The following is a 14,207-nucleotide window of genomic DNA, read 5'->3' on the forward strand; positions in this document are numbered from 1 at the left end:
ACATTTTAAAAACTTAGCGCGAAATTGATACAAATTTTTTTACGGGAACGATATTTCCAGAGGCAGGTGATGGTTTCACCCGCCGCTGCAAAACAATTTGTAGGAGCGGGTGATGGCATCGCCCACCCTTAAGACCTTTTACTAGGGGCGGGTGATGGCGTCACCCGCCCCTGGAAACGGCTTATAAGCGGGTCTTTTACTCGTTCCTGCAAATAGCTATTTGTAGTTGCGAAAGCTAGAAGCAGATGGCACGCCCTACAAATGCCATTTCAACCGCCCCAATAAACCGTTTTTGTTTAAGTACGCATGCGTGTGGCGCCCAAATGCTCTCTCACTTCACTTGGGCTAGCTTCACAAAGAACAAAAGTGTCAGTATTAGCCGATGGTAATTTGAGCCGTCTTGTACTTACGTGAGTAGAGTACCATTATATTCTTGTCATCTCAAGGTGTAAAAAGGATTCACCAGCGTCTACAACTGTGACGCCCTGGCGCTGAGATGCTCTGCTACGTTGGTTTCTTTACGGTCTGATGATCAGGTCAAACGGCTGGCTACCCTTTTGGTTTTGGACTTGTGTCAGCAGCGTCGTCAGTTAGGGCTCCGAACTGGTTGGTGTCTTTGGCTTTGAACTCATTTGTAACTTTGGAGGTCATAACATGCCGACATGGCTGTGATCATAGTCGTATAGTTACTTACTACTCGAGTATAGAATGAAAGTTTTTACCTTTCAGAACCTGGGTTCACCGCAGACTGTTGTGAATTTGTAATTTCGCAAGGTCGAGTTGAACCGAAAGTTTTCTCACCTAAAGTTCAGACTGTCAGCTATCAGGGCCATCCGGATTACTTCAGAAAAGAAGGGCCATCCGGTCATGTTGCATTGTTGCTTGAGCAAACAAAAACAGAAGCAGAGCAATAGCTGTGGGCTTCCGTGATTTTCGTGTGGTGATCTCTCTGGTGGGCTGTGAAATCATCGTAGCCCGAATGTTGTTGACATGCTATTTGCAAGGCCCATTATGGAGCGCTGCTTTTAGGCCTTCAAGCCCATATTGTATTGGTGCTTTCTTCCATCTCGAACCCATCCCCACCCAGCCGATTTTCGGCGCATGCATTCACGTGTTGTGGCCTGCGGAAAAGTTACTTGGCTTCCGGTTCTTTAAGATACGTGCGAAGACTACAGGCCATCCAATCCGCCGCCGCTGCCTTTTCCTCTTCTCAGTGCTCGCGTCGCCGCTACCTCCCGACTTCCGTGCCGCCGCTGCATCCTACACCGCCGAGGATGTTTGTCCGGAGGAGTGGCGGGTGGTGGGCGGGAGCGATCGGCAGCGAGTCACCGCCGGCCGCCGGTGGTGGTCGAAGCGGCGGTGGTTTGGTTTCGGGTTTTCGGGGGTGGTTCCAATGGCCGCCGGCCTTAGAGGAGAAGGCCGGGGGGAGGCGGTTGGCCCAGCGGCGGTGGCGGGGCCGGGTAGGGAAGAATAGCCGGTGGGCGGCGGCGGCGGTGACAAGACGCGCCGGATTAGGAAGGAAGGGGTGGGTGGGCAGCGGTGCGCCAGCCGCCGATGGCCGAGGTGGCGGAGGAGGCGGTGGAGGTGTGAGGAAGCGGGGATGGAAGACGTCGGGAGGAGGAAGAAAGAGTCGGAGGAGGAAGAAGGTGGTGTTGGTGGGCTCTGATGGGTCTAATGGAAGCTACACAGGAACCCCGTGGCCTGTGTGTGGGTCCAAACAAACCGAAGATACGCGATTCACACAAACATTTTCGTATCAGATATGAATTTTCCATAAAAAATAAACCATAACTATGTTTTATTCGCCTCAAGTTAATACGAACTATCCCCAATCAGCGAAATAGAACAAACCGAAAATAATAAAGGCGAGCAGAAGAGAGTGAACTCGTAAACAACTCCGCCGCGGGAGCGAGACGAGAGGCAGACGAAAGGAATCGGACAGCTGCACAAGCACACACAGGCCGCCGTCTCCCGTCTGCCACCTGCCTCTCCGCCTCCGCCAGTGCGCCTCCATTCCGTCAGCGACTCAGCGTTCCCCCAGAGGCCAGAGGCGAGGGCTCGGGCACCGTCCAACCGCATGGCGTCGCCCGCCGTCTCCCTCCGTGCCTCCGCCACCCCGGCCGCCGCCGACCCCGTCAAGGTCCCATTCACCACACCGATCCCTCAGCGCTTCTCAGTCTCCTTTCTTTTTTTTTCTCAAGTCTTCGTCCTGCTCCGTGTTGGTTGCGTATGTGAACTCCATTATGCTACTATTATGGGAGAAGTTCCATTTTGTCATATTGTTTTGCCAAATTGTCTGGTGGAGTATTAGGGTCTTAGCTTCGTTTGTACCTTTCAATGGACGGTTTTTAGCTTTAACAAAACTTGTATGTTCAACCGATCAAAACCAACATGTACGTTCAGCTTGTTTTTAATCTAAAAAGTCACCTCTATTGAATTGCGATTCGGCTGGTATTCTGTGTGTAGCTGTCAGTGTCATGCGCGAGGAGCAAGATCAGATGCAGCTTCCCTTCAATTGGAGCTTCATCGTCACAGTGAGTGCCTTCTTGCTGTCCTTCTTCCATTCAACTTGTTTAAAGTTTTAAAAATGCTCCGAACTTGGTGTTCCATTGATCACGAAATTCATCATATAAGATTGAATTACCAAAGAAATTGGCGCTTTATGCCAGAAATGCCATATTACTAGTGTTGTGATTTCACTACCCTAAGCTGCAAGCCGGTGAATGCAGTTGATTTCATAGTGCATTTTAAATTCTTGTGAACTGCAGTGCTAGAAGCATAGAGCCAGTTAGGGCCACGGACACACAGACTCCCACGGCCACCCCTCGTAAGTTGCTCGATTCATGGAGCTTTATAGGGATTTTGGTGGCCTGCAGAGTTTCTTTATACTATTTAAAGGTTTTTTCTCCTCTGTAGAATCTTCCAGCGGAGAGAAGACAAAGGTTGGCATCAATGGTGAGTTCCTCTGTTAAATTGAGAAACCAATGTGATCAATTCCGATGTTGAACTGAACTTGCTCACTTTTATCATTATTCTTGTAATTGTTTGAATTCAGTCTTCATATGTCGCTAAAAAAAGATCAGGTCTAATACCACTCTTTTGTTCTTGTTGCAGGATTTGGGGGAATTGGGAGGCTGGTACTACGAATTGCAACTAGTAGAGATGACATTGAAGTTGTGGCTGTCAATGATCCTTTCATTGATGCTAAGTACATGGTAAGAAAGCTACAGAATTTGGTATCATGTGCATTACATGTTTGGAGTATATCTTGCTTTCTACAATGTGAGTTTGTATCTCTCTGTTAGGCTCAGTTACCAGAATAATTATTACGAAGCCTTCATTAATGTTATTTGCCCTGTTGCACATTCTAAGTTGCTTTTTGTTCCACTGCATTTAAACTTCTAGACTCAATTGCAAATGAAAAAACTTCTAGACTTGCTACAATATGCAGTAAATTTGACTGGTGGTTTCCCATTAATTTGCTCCTGATATTCGTCCTGTTTCAGGCTTATATGTTCAAGTATGATTCCACTCATGGTCCATTCAAAGGCTCCATCAAGGTCGTAGATGCATCAACCTTGGAGATCAGTGGGAAGCAGATCTCAGTTACAAGCAAAAGGTAAGAACATGAAGGTTCCAGGTTTGACAGAATGGATATTGATTCGTGAACGGGTCTGCACCTTTATATATATATTCGTTTTGAATAACTGTGTCTGCTCCTTTATAGATTGGCTAGTAAATTTGGATAGGAAGGGGAAAAAAATGTTTTCGGTGCCCTCTGATACTCAGTTTTGATAGCAGCCAATTCCCAACTAGTCTCAGTGCTGACTGCTGACTATCTTGCATAATGAATACCTGGACATTAGCTTTATTGCCTTGTGTTGACAGTGCAACAGATTTCTTATTTTCAAAGGAGATGGTCTGCTTTGTGGAATTAAGGTTGTGAACATTTTTCGTATGGTAGTGTTGTCCTAGCATGCCGCACACATATATCGACATACTGGATAAGATAACAGACATACAAATAGGCTACAAAATTGTAACCCATGGTTTTCTCTAGAATATGGCAATACACCTCTCCTGTGATCATGCCAAATTTGCAAGTAAATTTTTCCTCCGCTGATGATTTGGTTTTGTGGGCTTGAACCTATTCATTTCAGAGATCCCTCAGATATTCCTTGGGGTAGCTATGGAGCTGAATATGTTGTTGAATCATCTGGAGTTTTTACAACAATCGAGAAAGCATCAGCACATTTGAAGGTTTGATTACTGCCTTCTGAAACCATTCTATATAACTACCCCAAGTGCATGCGCAACCGTGTGCCCATTCCTAGTATGTAATATATTAATATTATGTGAATATATATTCTATAATGATGGTTGGTTTTATTTTGAAATTTTCTTCCAAATTGGATTTTAACAAAGTTCCTAGCAACATACAATGGATACATTTAATGATTAGGATCCAACAAAGCGAGGGCTGGATGTTTTTTCTTTGTGTTGAGATTTCTATTTTCCTTTCTTTCTTTTTTTTTTTTGCATCAGCTGCTAAGCACTCGCCCTCAGATTCTATTAGACAATAGATTATGAAAATGTCATTTAGATGCATCAGAATACTGAGATTTCCACTGCTTTATTTGTAGGGTGGTGCAAAGAAAGTGGTGATATCTGCTCCGTCAGCAGATGCTCCTATGTTTGTAGTTGGAGTAAATGAGAAGAATTATAACCCCAGCTTGAATGTTGTCTCTAATGCAAGTTGTACCACAAACTGCCTTGCTCCCCTTGCCAAGGTTGTTTTCCTGTTCCCTTAAATGACCTCTCTTTTTTTCTTACTGGATATACATGGAATATGGTAAGGATCATAGATATTCCTGTAAGTTGATTTCTAGTGTTTCATATCTTTGGATACTGAATACTTCCACTGTTGCCCATGAAGTGCCACTTCTCATCACTTGAAATGCTTATATACATATCATGTTCTGCAGGCCGTGCATGAGGAATTTGGCATTGTTGAGGGACTCATGACGACCGTCCATGCTACGACAGGTTCCTTTCTGCTCTTCAGGATTTGCCATTGAGGCATGGTTCATTAAAGACTGCTGAGTCGTTGTTTACAATCACCATGAAAAGACTGTTGATGGTCCTTCAATGAAAGATTGGAGGGGAGGACGTGGTGCTGGTCAAAGCATCATCCCTAGCTCTACTGGTGCAGCAAAGGTTATCTCTACTCAAAAGAAAAGAGCAAAGTGCAAAACCTTCTTTTCTATGGGTTTCTTATCTATCTCTTCCCTGTGTACTAGGCTGTTGGGTAGGTCCTTCCTGCATTAAACGGAAAACTCACTGGTGTGGCCTTCCGAGTGCCAACACCAAATGTATCTGTTGTCGACTTGACTTGCCGGATTGAGAAAAGTGCTTCCTATGAAGATGTGAAAGCAGCTATCAAGTATGCAATCCAAACTTATTTTGCTCTTGCACCTCGCGATGCTTAATTTCTGATTACACTCATCCTTTGGGCAGCATGCCTTTGCTATATGCTTAGTAACCAATTTTGGCTGGACTCGTGCACTTCATTATACATACCGCCAGAAACCTTTATATCCATGCCCTGTTTTGCTGTTGTTAAGGATCACTAGCTTCTATAGCTTGGTAGGTAATGAATTATGGCCACAGAGGATTTAGCTATGCAATTGGTGACAGTTAAGGTGCAAACTTCACAGTATTAATACATTTAGCTTTTCTGACAGCAGAATTATAGGAGAATTTTAATAGATTGAATGTTTGGTTTGACATAACTGTCATTTTAGGACAAAGTAGGAGAAGGAATGTGCTGTACATGGAGAGAGTGTTTTAATATATCTTCTATGAGTGCCCATGATAAATTAGTGGCAGAGAAGTGGGGTTTATAGCTTGGAGAAATGAAGAATGGGAGCAAAAGTGTTCCTTAGTTGCTTTGAAGCAGTTATAATTTTGGCACAAGTTAGTTCCTTCAACGGAATGATCAAAACACACCACCGACCAATCTTTGAACACCCATGTCTGGTGAAAACTTGTCAGTCCAATGTCATATTCTCACCCATTATATGGTCATTGTTTTCAGGGCAGCATCAGAGGGTGCATTGAAAGGCATTTTAGGCTACACGGATGAGGATGTCGTTTCAAATGATTTTGTTGGTGACGCCAGGTGAGTTTCCAGATCAATTTCACATGTGCCATCCTGAGCCGCAAGGAAATGGAAATCGCTAAATCCCTCACAACACCCCAGGTCGAGCATATTTGATGCCGAGGCTGGTGTTGGTCTAAGCTCTTCGTTCATGAAGCTCGTGTCTTGGTACGACAACGAGTGGGGGTACAGGTGAGTGTCCACAAAATCAGATCCCAGCATTTTAACAATGTGTCCCACCCATTTGTATTCGGCCTGAGGATGTTGTTTCTTTGCACCAGCAACCGGGTCCTGGACTTGATTGGGCACATGGCTCTTATCAACTCCAAGCACTGAGGCCTTGACGACCCTGAGGATCCTGGATGAGTAGTGTAGGACGAGAAGGCTGCAATTTTGATGGCCCTTCCCCAAAATGCGGAATAAGGTGTGCGGTGAACGCGCCGAAGGTCGTCGACTTGAAGCCATTGTCATGTGATGAGCGTGTTGATTTGCTGTTGAATTGTTATGGGACACTGTATAGAGCAGAAGACCTTGTTCATCGTATCTTGTCCTCATCTGGAGCACTGCACTTGCCACATTCCGAAACATGACCGGGCATCAATATCTCCCGAAAGGTATTCCAATCCTGATGATGATGATAATGATAGTGATATTCTCCTTTATTCTCCTTCCTTCTCCGGTAGGGCAACGTCTGCAGCTGCTAGCCGTGACAGCTACTGGCAGCGATGCGTCGCCCTCCTCATCACCTCCCATTCCTGCCCGGTCATCAAAAGTGGTTAGTCTGGTGGACGAGCATCACATTCGTGCTCCCAAGATAACCCTGGAATCGCCTCCAAATTTGCCCTCCTTTCTGGCGCCATCTCTCGCGAGAGCTACTTGCATTGTTGCTACTTGCTAGCGTCCATGGATTATTGTTTGTCTCGAGGATTTCATTAAGAGATGTAAAACCTGCATTCACTCTATAGTAATAGATTCATGCAAACATGAAAATGAGATGTGGTAAATAACCATGCTCATGCCAGCTTAAAGCAGTTCAATTGGTTAAGTTCCTGAACTAAACACATGTGCTTTTTTTCTAGATTTATATCAATAAATAACGCTATGCTTCTAATGATATGACATGTCCATTGACAGCGAGAAAAATGAGGTGACTTCATCGATCTCAATATCACGCCCATGCTTACCTGTGGTGCCCATATTCTGCGTACCATGTTTCGTTAAAAAAAACATTGCTTAAGGATTCAACATAAGTTGGCTCAACCATCATATACTAGTGCCCCAGAACAGGGGCGAAGCTACACTACAATCAGTGGGTGCTAATGCACCCCCAAATGTGCAAAAAACAGTAATTATAGTTAATTTTTCACCATATATGCACCCTCCTTAGCTCAACATTATGCACCCACAAGGCAAATGCACCCCTCTAATTTGCTCTAACTTTGCCACTGCCCAGAACAAGGGGCTCTAGGTTGAACATTTTTTCTTTTTTTTGTTTCGATTACAAGGCCACACGCACGTGCACATAGAGAATTATGTCTGTGCACCACATTCACACTCCCGCGAGCGTGCACTAATCACACACGCCTACAAATAAAGCCATTGAAAATATTGGGCACTATAATTTGAACTCTGGTGGATGAAGTTGTATTATGAAAAAAAAATCTTATATTTCTTCTTAGATCTTTGCAAAGGTAAATTTGTGAGAACTCATTGTGTCTTACAATGAACAACTGGTGCAGAAAACAAATCATTTTGGCCTTCTAGCTTCTAGGCTGGAGCCCAGCAATGGAGCTAGTACAAACGCATCAGGAAAGAGTTGAGTTGCGTCCTGTCAATATTTATTTTACCAAGAATACATATTTTTTTCCAATTGAACTTTTCAAAACGGTATAATTAGAATCTTCTTAAAAAATGGTTTCACAATAACCTTTTTTAACGAATGCTTCACAATATCACACCTTTATCATTTTTTGGCACACTTTGTACGAGTAATAATTAGTTGTCCAAGCAGTGAATTGGTGATAGTTGAAAATGACACTCTGATGATGGAAGGAAAGGGTTACGTGGCATGTTCACTGTACCACAATCCGAGAACAGCGATGGGCGGTCAGTGGTTATAAGCTGCTTTAACATTGGAGAGTCCGTGTATACCCACGGACCAACTTCATCCGTGCAAGTCCAGTCGGCCTTGAGGTTTGATCACATAACTACGTACACTCTCTGAAAGCGTCAGAAATGAACTGGTTGTTGAAGCAATGACTACAATGTTTCCGTCCCTCTTTTGGCTCATATGACCATATACGGGACTTTCGTATGTGATCTTGTCACAATAATTCAGTAACAAAGGAGCAATATCTCATATGGTGGAATACACGTATAAAAAAAAAAGCTCTCATGCAGGATGGCAAAGTGAGCCATCAAACAAGCTACTGGTTACCGGATGAGCATGCAGCGTCCCGCTCAGGATCTAAGATACGTTACATACACGCATATGCCGGAAGCAATGATCTCGAGAACAACAGCAACAAAAAACAGTATAGCTTTCCGAATTCAGATTGATCGGTCATCCATAGCCGTCAAGACTTGCAGGTGGTGGTGACCTCCGGCGACGGACTCAGAGGAGAGGCGGCGCCGGCACGTCCGGCAGGAGCAGTGCGAGACGAACCACCTGTCGATGCACGCGACGTGGAACCGGCGGTGCCCGCACACGGGGAGCACCCGATCCTCTCCCCGTCGGCGAAGTCCGACAGGCAGATGGCGCACCCCGCCGCCCCACACGCCTGCTGCTGCTACTGCGCCGGCGCCGTCGACGGCGACGGCGAGGCGACGTAGGTGGCCACGGGCAGCGCGACGACGTCCTCGCGCTTGAGCCCGGCGCTGGCGCGGCGGCGCGCGGCCCAGCCGACGGGGTCGGACACCGCCCGGCGGGCGCACCGCGCCACGCACTGGAGCATCGAGTTGAGCCCCAGCGCGCACAGCATCGCCGCCAGGATCACCACCACGTCGTAGTCCAGCGGCGACGACAGCGACGGTGACGGCGACGGCGCCTCGGGCGCGGGCGCGGCCGTGATGTTGCTGCAGCTGGACATGTGGGACGTCCCCGGCGGCATGGGCGTGGATAGGACGAACGAAATCGAGGCCAAGGGTGATGAGTGATCAGAACGGCAGCGAGCAGCTCTGGAAAAAGAGAAGCGGACAAGGGAAGTGGCGAGGCCACAGCATTGGAGGACGGGACGGCAAGGACACAAGGCCCTTTCAAGCAAGTGATGAAGCCCTCGAAGAGCACTGCCAGTTTGGGACCGCAGCCGGAAGAAGCGATTCTCAGATAAGTTGTATAAATATTGAAATAGTGCTTATTTGAGAGGCGAGTCTGAAGTAGCTTCTACGTTTTAGTATAAATGGAGGTGGTGGGGAGAAGCGCGGCAAAAAAAATTGCAAAAAAGCACGCCGCTTGGCTTCTAGTTTTAGCTTATATTAGCTATAAGCTGGATTTAAGCTGTTACAAACAGAGATGAAAGCATCAGTGCTAGCTTATATTGGCTTCTAGTACAGGAACAAACTTGTAGTCAGTATTCAGTACTAGACTGACTAGTGACTGAAGTCCTTATTCCTTAATACGTACAAGATAAGAAATTCAGCAAGGAGCCAAGGACTGAATTTGTACATGCTGTACATACAATTTAGGTCATGTAATTAGTAACTGAAAATGCATGAGGACTACCGGTCGTGGTTCAGAAGCAGCGAAGAGAAGAGAATCCAAGCAGCAGAGCAGCTTGCAGGACAGGAATCTGTTCTTTCATGTTATCGGAAAGGGGGAAACTGGAGATAACACCGGTGTTCATGCGCACGCTCGATCAAACAGACGATCGGCACAGCCGTGATAATAGTTCCTTCAAGTTGAGCACGGATCATATGCAGAGCTGGAACATCTGGAGATAACGGTGCCTGGCTACAGGAAGAGGATGAAAAGCAGGAAAGCAACAAGGACCAAAGTGCTAGGGACCGAAAAAGTTAATCAAAGTAACTATAAGCTGCGGTTAATTGACACCCTCGAAGTGTAGTAAAAGAGGACCAATAGCAGAATGTGGTGTGCACGGATCAAATATGAATATACCCTTAAAATTCGAATATGGATAGTGTCAACTGTGTTGAATAAATATCGACTTTGAGTATCCGGATTTAGATCCGAAGTTGGATGTACATGGGTCCGAACCCCAGTTGAATTCGGGCTTGATACGAACGGATAACATTCGTACCATATGGACATGCTCTCTCTTTGGAAGATGCTATATGTGGTTGGCGGCTTCACCGGCTCACTGCTGTGGCCTGCCTCCTCCCTCTTTCTTAGAGATCTAAGTCCAGCAACCATGAATACCACTCAAAGAAAAACCCACCAAATAGCTCCAGTGTGGCGCCATCTACTGAAATTCCAAAAAAATTGAGGCCGTTTGATTATAGCAAGCGTGCCTTTTATGTGCAAGCATAAAGGCATATTTTACTCTGGCGTATCTTAGGGTGAGTATGCTAGATTCGCTAGGTCATATTTCATAGGTAGAAATGGCCACGCCAGAAAGTAGAACGTGTTCTCTCCGTCTGAATGAAACTCTGCTTCTGTCTGAATGCATGTGCTCTTCGTTCGTTCGTTCGTTCGTTCTTTCTTTTTAAGCATGGAAGTTGCAGGAATGTTTGGCTTAATCAGTGCTCACTGCTCAGCTACTCCACCTCTCCCCAGTCTCCATCCTCCATGGCTCCATCCAACAACAAGTAACAAGGTTGCTTCATTGTTTCCATGTACCCTTCCTCAAATTCCCTGGACACCACGGAGCATTTCTGAACCTGATGCGTAAGCATGCAACGGGCCGGCCTGGAGTTTTGCTGCTGCACCCCCCTGCAGCTGCAAACACTGCAGAAGTACACGCGTTTGTTTTTCTCAGGTCATGTGCATGAACCATAATTTCAGATGGCTCGCAACGTGCAAAATGTCACGGTATCAGACTATCGGTAAACAATACGCAACGAACTAAATGTGGTAGGGCCGAGGATGCACGATACGGCAGGAATCGGTTCGTATCCTGTACCTGCCGGGATTCCATTTCAGATTACCTTCCTTCATCCGAAATTCAGAAACCATCAGGAATGTTTGTCAGTTCAATGCTTACTGTTACTGCAGAGGTTCATGTGCAACATAATCAATCCTGCTGTGCGCTTCTTCTGAAATACTCAAAGCCCTAACTCTAGTCGAGTGCATGTGTTCTTGATCTTGTTGCTGTTCCACTACTTTAATCCTACTAAAGCCTGGATCAACCGTGTCTCATATCACAGAGTTCAGACTCTCTTCAGAGTCCAAGGCAGAAGCAGTGTACAAAGCTCTCAGCATGACAACTCTGACCTTGACCTCGCTCCGGTCACTGCCACGTCACGCCTGCAAGGTGCATGCACCTCCATCCCCTGGGGCCCCACCGGGCACCACGACATTTAACCCGGCGAAAACAACATGTGATCGGCGTGGCCGGCCGGCCGGCCCGCCACGACACGACCTTTGCTTCCAGAACCGGGCAACCAAGCCCAACGCGATCAGGAACAAGATATGCTCGTCGCCACCGAATCGACATCGCAGAAAACCACGCACGAGAAGGGTAATCTCGGATGAGAAGTGATTAAATCTCTCCAGGAGAGTGACCAGGGTACAGACGGCTACTTCACACATCATCATCAAAATTAACAGAAGATATTTACATCCTCTGCAGCCGGTAAACGGAGCTGCATGAACTAATTAAACAAGCATGATCTGACACATGCCACGACAAACTTAATCGACTCTGACTGAACTTTTTCCTTTGTTGTTGTTAATCCTTCAGCTTCAGCTTTCCGGCCATGATCTGATCTCTCCTCCTTCCATTCCAATATTCCATGCAGGTCGCATGGAGGCACGTACCTTGATCAGATACTTATTATTCAGGCGAAGAAGCCAGTAGCGCCGGCGGCGTTAGCGGCGGACGCCGGCGGCATGTGGTGGTGGTGGGCGGCGGCCGCCTGCTGGATGCTCTGCAGGAGCATCCGGTCCTCCGCCGACGCGAGCCCGTGGGAGGCGAACAGGTCGCCGCCGCCGCCGTGCAGCAGGCTGCTGTTGTAGCCGCCGAACGCCCCGCCGGTGTACTGCTGCTGCCTGCGGAGCAGCTGGTCCTGGAGCGGCACCGCCGGGGGAGGAGCGCCGTGGCTCCGGTGGAGGTTGTGGTGGTGGTGGTCGAAGGACATGACGCCGGAGGACGGCGGGAAGCCGTAGTCGCCGGCGAAGTTGATGACGGGGCCACCGAACGCGCCGGCGGGGGGCGCCGGGATGCCCGTGAACTGCTGCACCATGGCGCGGAAGTTGGCCGTGTCCGTGTTCAGCAGCGTCACCGGCGCGCGCCGCGACGCGCGAGACCGCCGCCGCGCAGGCTTCCCGACGCGGGGCCCGTCGATCCCCAGCTGCTGGTGGTGGGCCGCAGCCGCAGCCTTGGTCGGGCTCCCGCCGGACCCGCCCGACGTCGGCGGGCTCGCCGCCGCGGTGGCGGCCGCGAACATGTCGCCGGGCGAGCCCGCCGCGACGGTGTCGTCGGCGGTGGGCAGACTGGGGTCGTGGTGGTAGAGCTCGGCCCATTGCGCGAAGCTCGAGCCGGTGTCACTCATCGCCATGGCCGCCGGCTGGTCGGAGCGCGAGCTACTCCCTGTGTCGTGTCGGAAGAGGAGTTGGGCACGGCCGCGGGCAGGGCCATTTATAGTGACCCGGAGAGGTCAACCGGACGTCTCCGTTCGTCGGATCACCGTGCGCTTCGGTTCGACGTCCGGGATCCGCCGACGCGTCGCGGTCATGGAGCTTGATGGCGGCCTTGCCTCGTGGTAGCTTTCCCACCTTCCGAGAAGCGTCGCTGATCCGCCCGCCTGCCTGCTGCGGCCCACCCACCAGCGGCACGTGGCAGAGATGGGTGGGGTCCACGCCGCCGTGCCGCGGCCTCCCGGTGCCGCCGCGTCGCCGTCGCTGGCAGCCGGCTGCCGTCCCCGGCTTCGTCGGCTTCGAGGCAGCGGTCACGTCGCTGCCGCACGGCGATGCGTCTTGAATGCGGATGGGGATTTCGGCTGGCACATACCATGAGGCAGTCCACTTCACTGGAGAGCGTGCGTTCGTGCGATGTGGAGGCGGCGCGGCCGGTCGACCGAGCACTTGCTCGCCCAGGTCGCCCGCTGCAGGGAAGCTTCGGCGGAAGCTGCGGAGAAGACGGAGTCGTCATGGATGGATGGATGGGGGGTGGCGGCGATTCGATGGACGATGGGTGTGAGCGTGAGTGGATGGAAGAATCCACGACGACGATGAATTCAGCACATGCTATTTTTGGGCCGGGAAGGCCGATCGACGTGGATCCACCACGAAGATCGTGTTTGGATTGCCCCTGTCGGTAGACGAGTTTTCCGGGGTGTAGGTGCTCCCTCTGATCGATGCATGCTTCGACTCGTGGCGTTGAATGTTCTAATCTGAGGACCGGTGGGTGGGGTGGGACCGTGGGACTTCGATTCGTGGGATAGATGACGTGCATTGGACATGTGCGCAATGATGCTTTTTTTAAGGTTGGAAGCACCGGGAAATTAAATGCGAAACCCCTGCACTTTTTCATGATGGCTTGATAAGGATCTTAGAACTTAGAAGTATCACATGCTGAATTAGTGAATTTACTGTAGTTCCATTTCTGCATATGTATATAAGTAATACTATATGGTACCCTGGGTATTCCGTACCCGAGCCCACCCACCGGACCAGGCTTACATCTCGCCTCCCGCCAGTTTTTATCTCACCCTGCCTCCTGCCGGTTTTTTTTTCCGATTTTTTTTCTCCCGATCATGGATCATCCGTTCAGTTCCCGCTCAGTTCTCGCAGCCACTCGCCATCCCCCCCTTCCCGTCTCCAGCTTCCGCCGCCGCCGCCGCCTGCCCGTGCTCGCCGCCACTCGCCATCCGCCCCCTGTCTCCGGCTTCCGCAGCCGCCGCCACCTGCCGGTGCTTGCTCGCTGCCTAC

At 48.9% G+C, this 14,207-nt stretch overlaps 1 protein-coding gene and 2 pseudogenes across 1 annotated transcript; 1 reads left to right on the forward strand and 2 right to left on the reverse strand.

Moving 5' to 3' along the window:
- Window positions 1-1,743: 1,743 nt before the first annotated feature.
- LOC101769357 lies at window positions 1,744-7,122 on the forward strand (annotated as a pseudogene).
- Window positions 7,123-8,498: 1,376 nt separating this feature from the next.
- Window positions 8,499-10,365, reverse strand: LOC101776892 (annotated as a pseudogene).
- Window positions 10,366-11,791: 1,426 nt separating this feature from the next.
- Window positions 11,792-12,896, reverse strand: LOC101777297 (VQ motif-containing protein 22). Its single transcript, XM_004966263.3, has one exon. It carries the CDS (start codon window positions 12,833-12,835, stop codon window positions 12,116-12,118), a length of 720 nt encoding a protein of 239 aa, XP_004966320.1. The 5' UTR covers window positions 12,836-12,896; the 3' UTR covers window positions 11,792-12,115.
- Window positions 12,897-14,207: the final 1,311 nt, after the last annotated feature.

Source organism: Setaria italica, chromosome IV (genome assembly GCF_000263155.2).
Source record: "Setaria italica strain Yugu1 chromosome IV, Setaria_italica_v2.0, whole genome shotgun sequence".
NCBI classification, from domain to species: Eukaryota; Viridiplantae; Streptophyta; class Magnoliopsida; order Poales; family Poaceae; genus Setaria; species Setaria italica.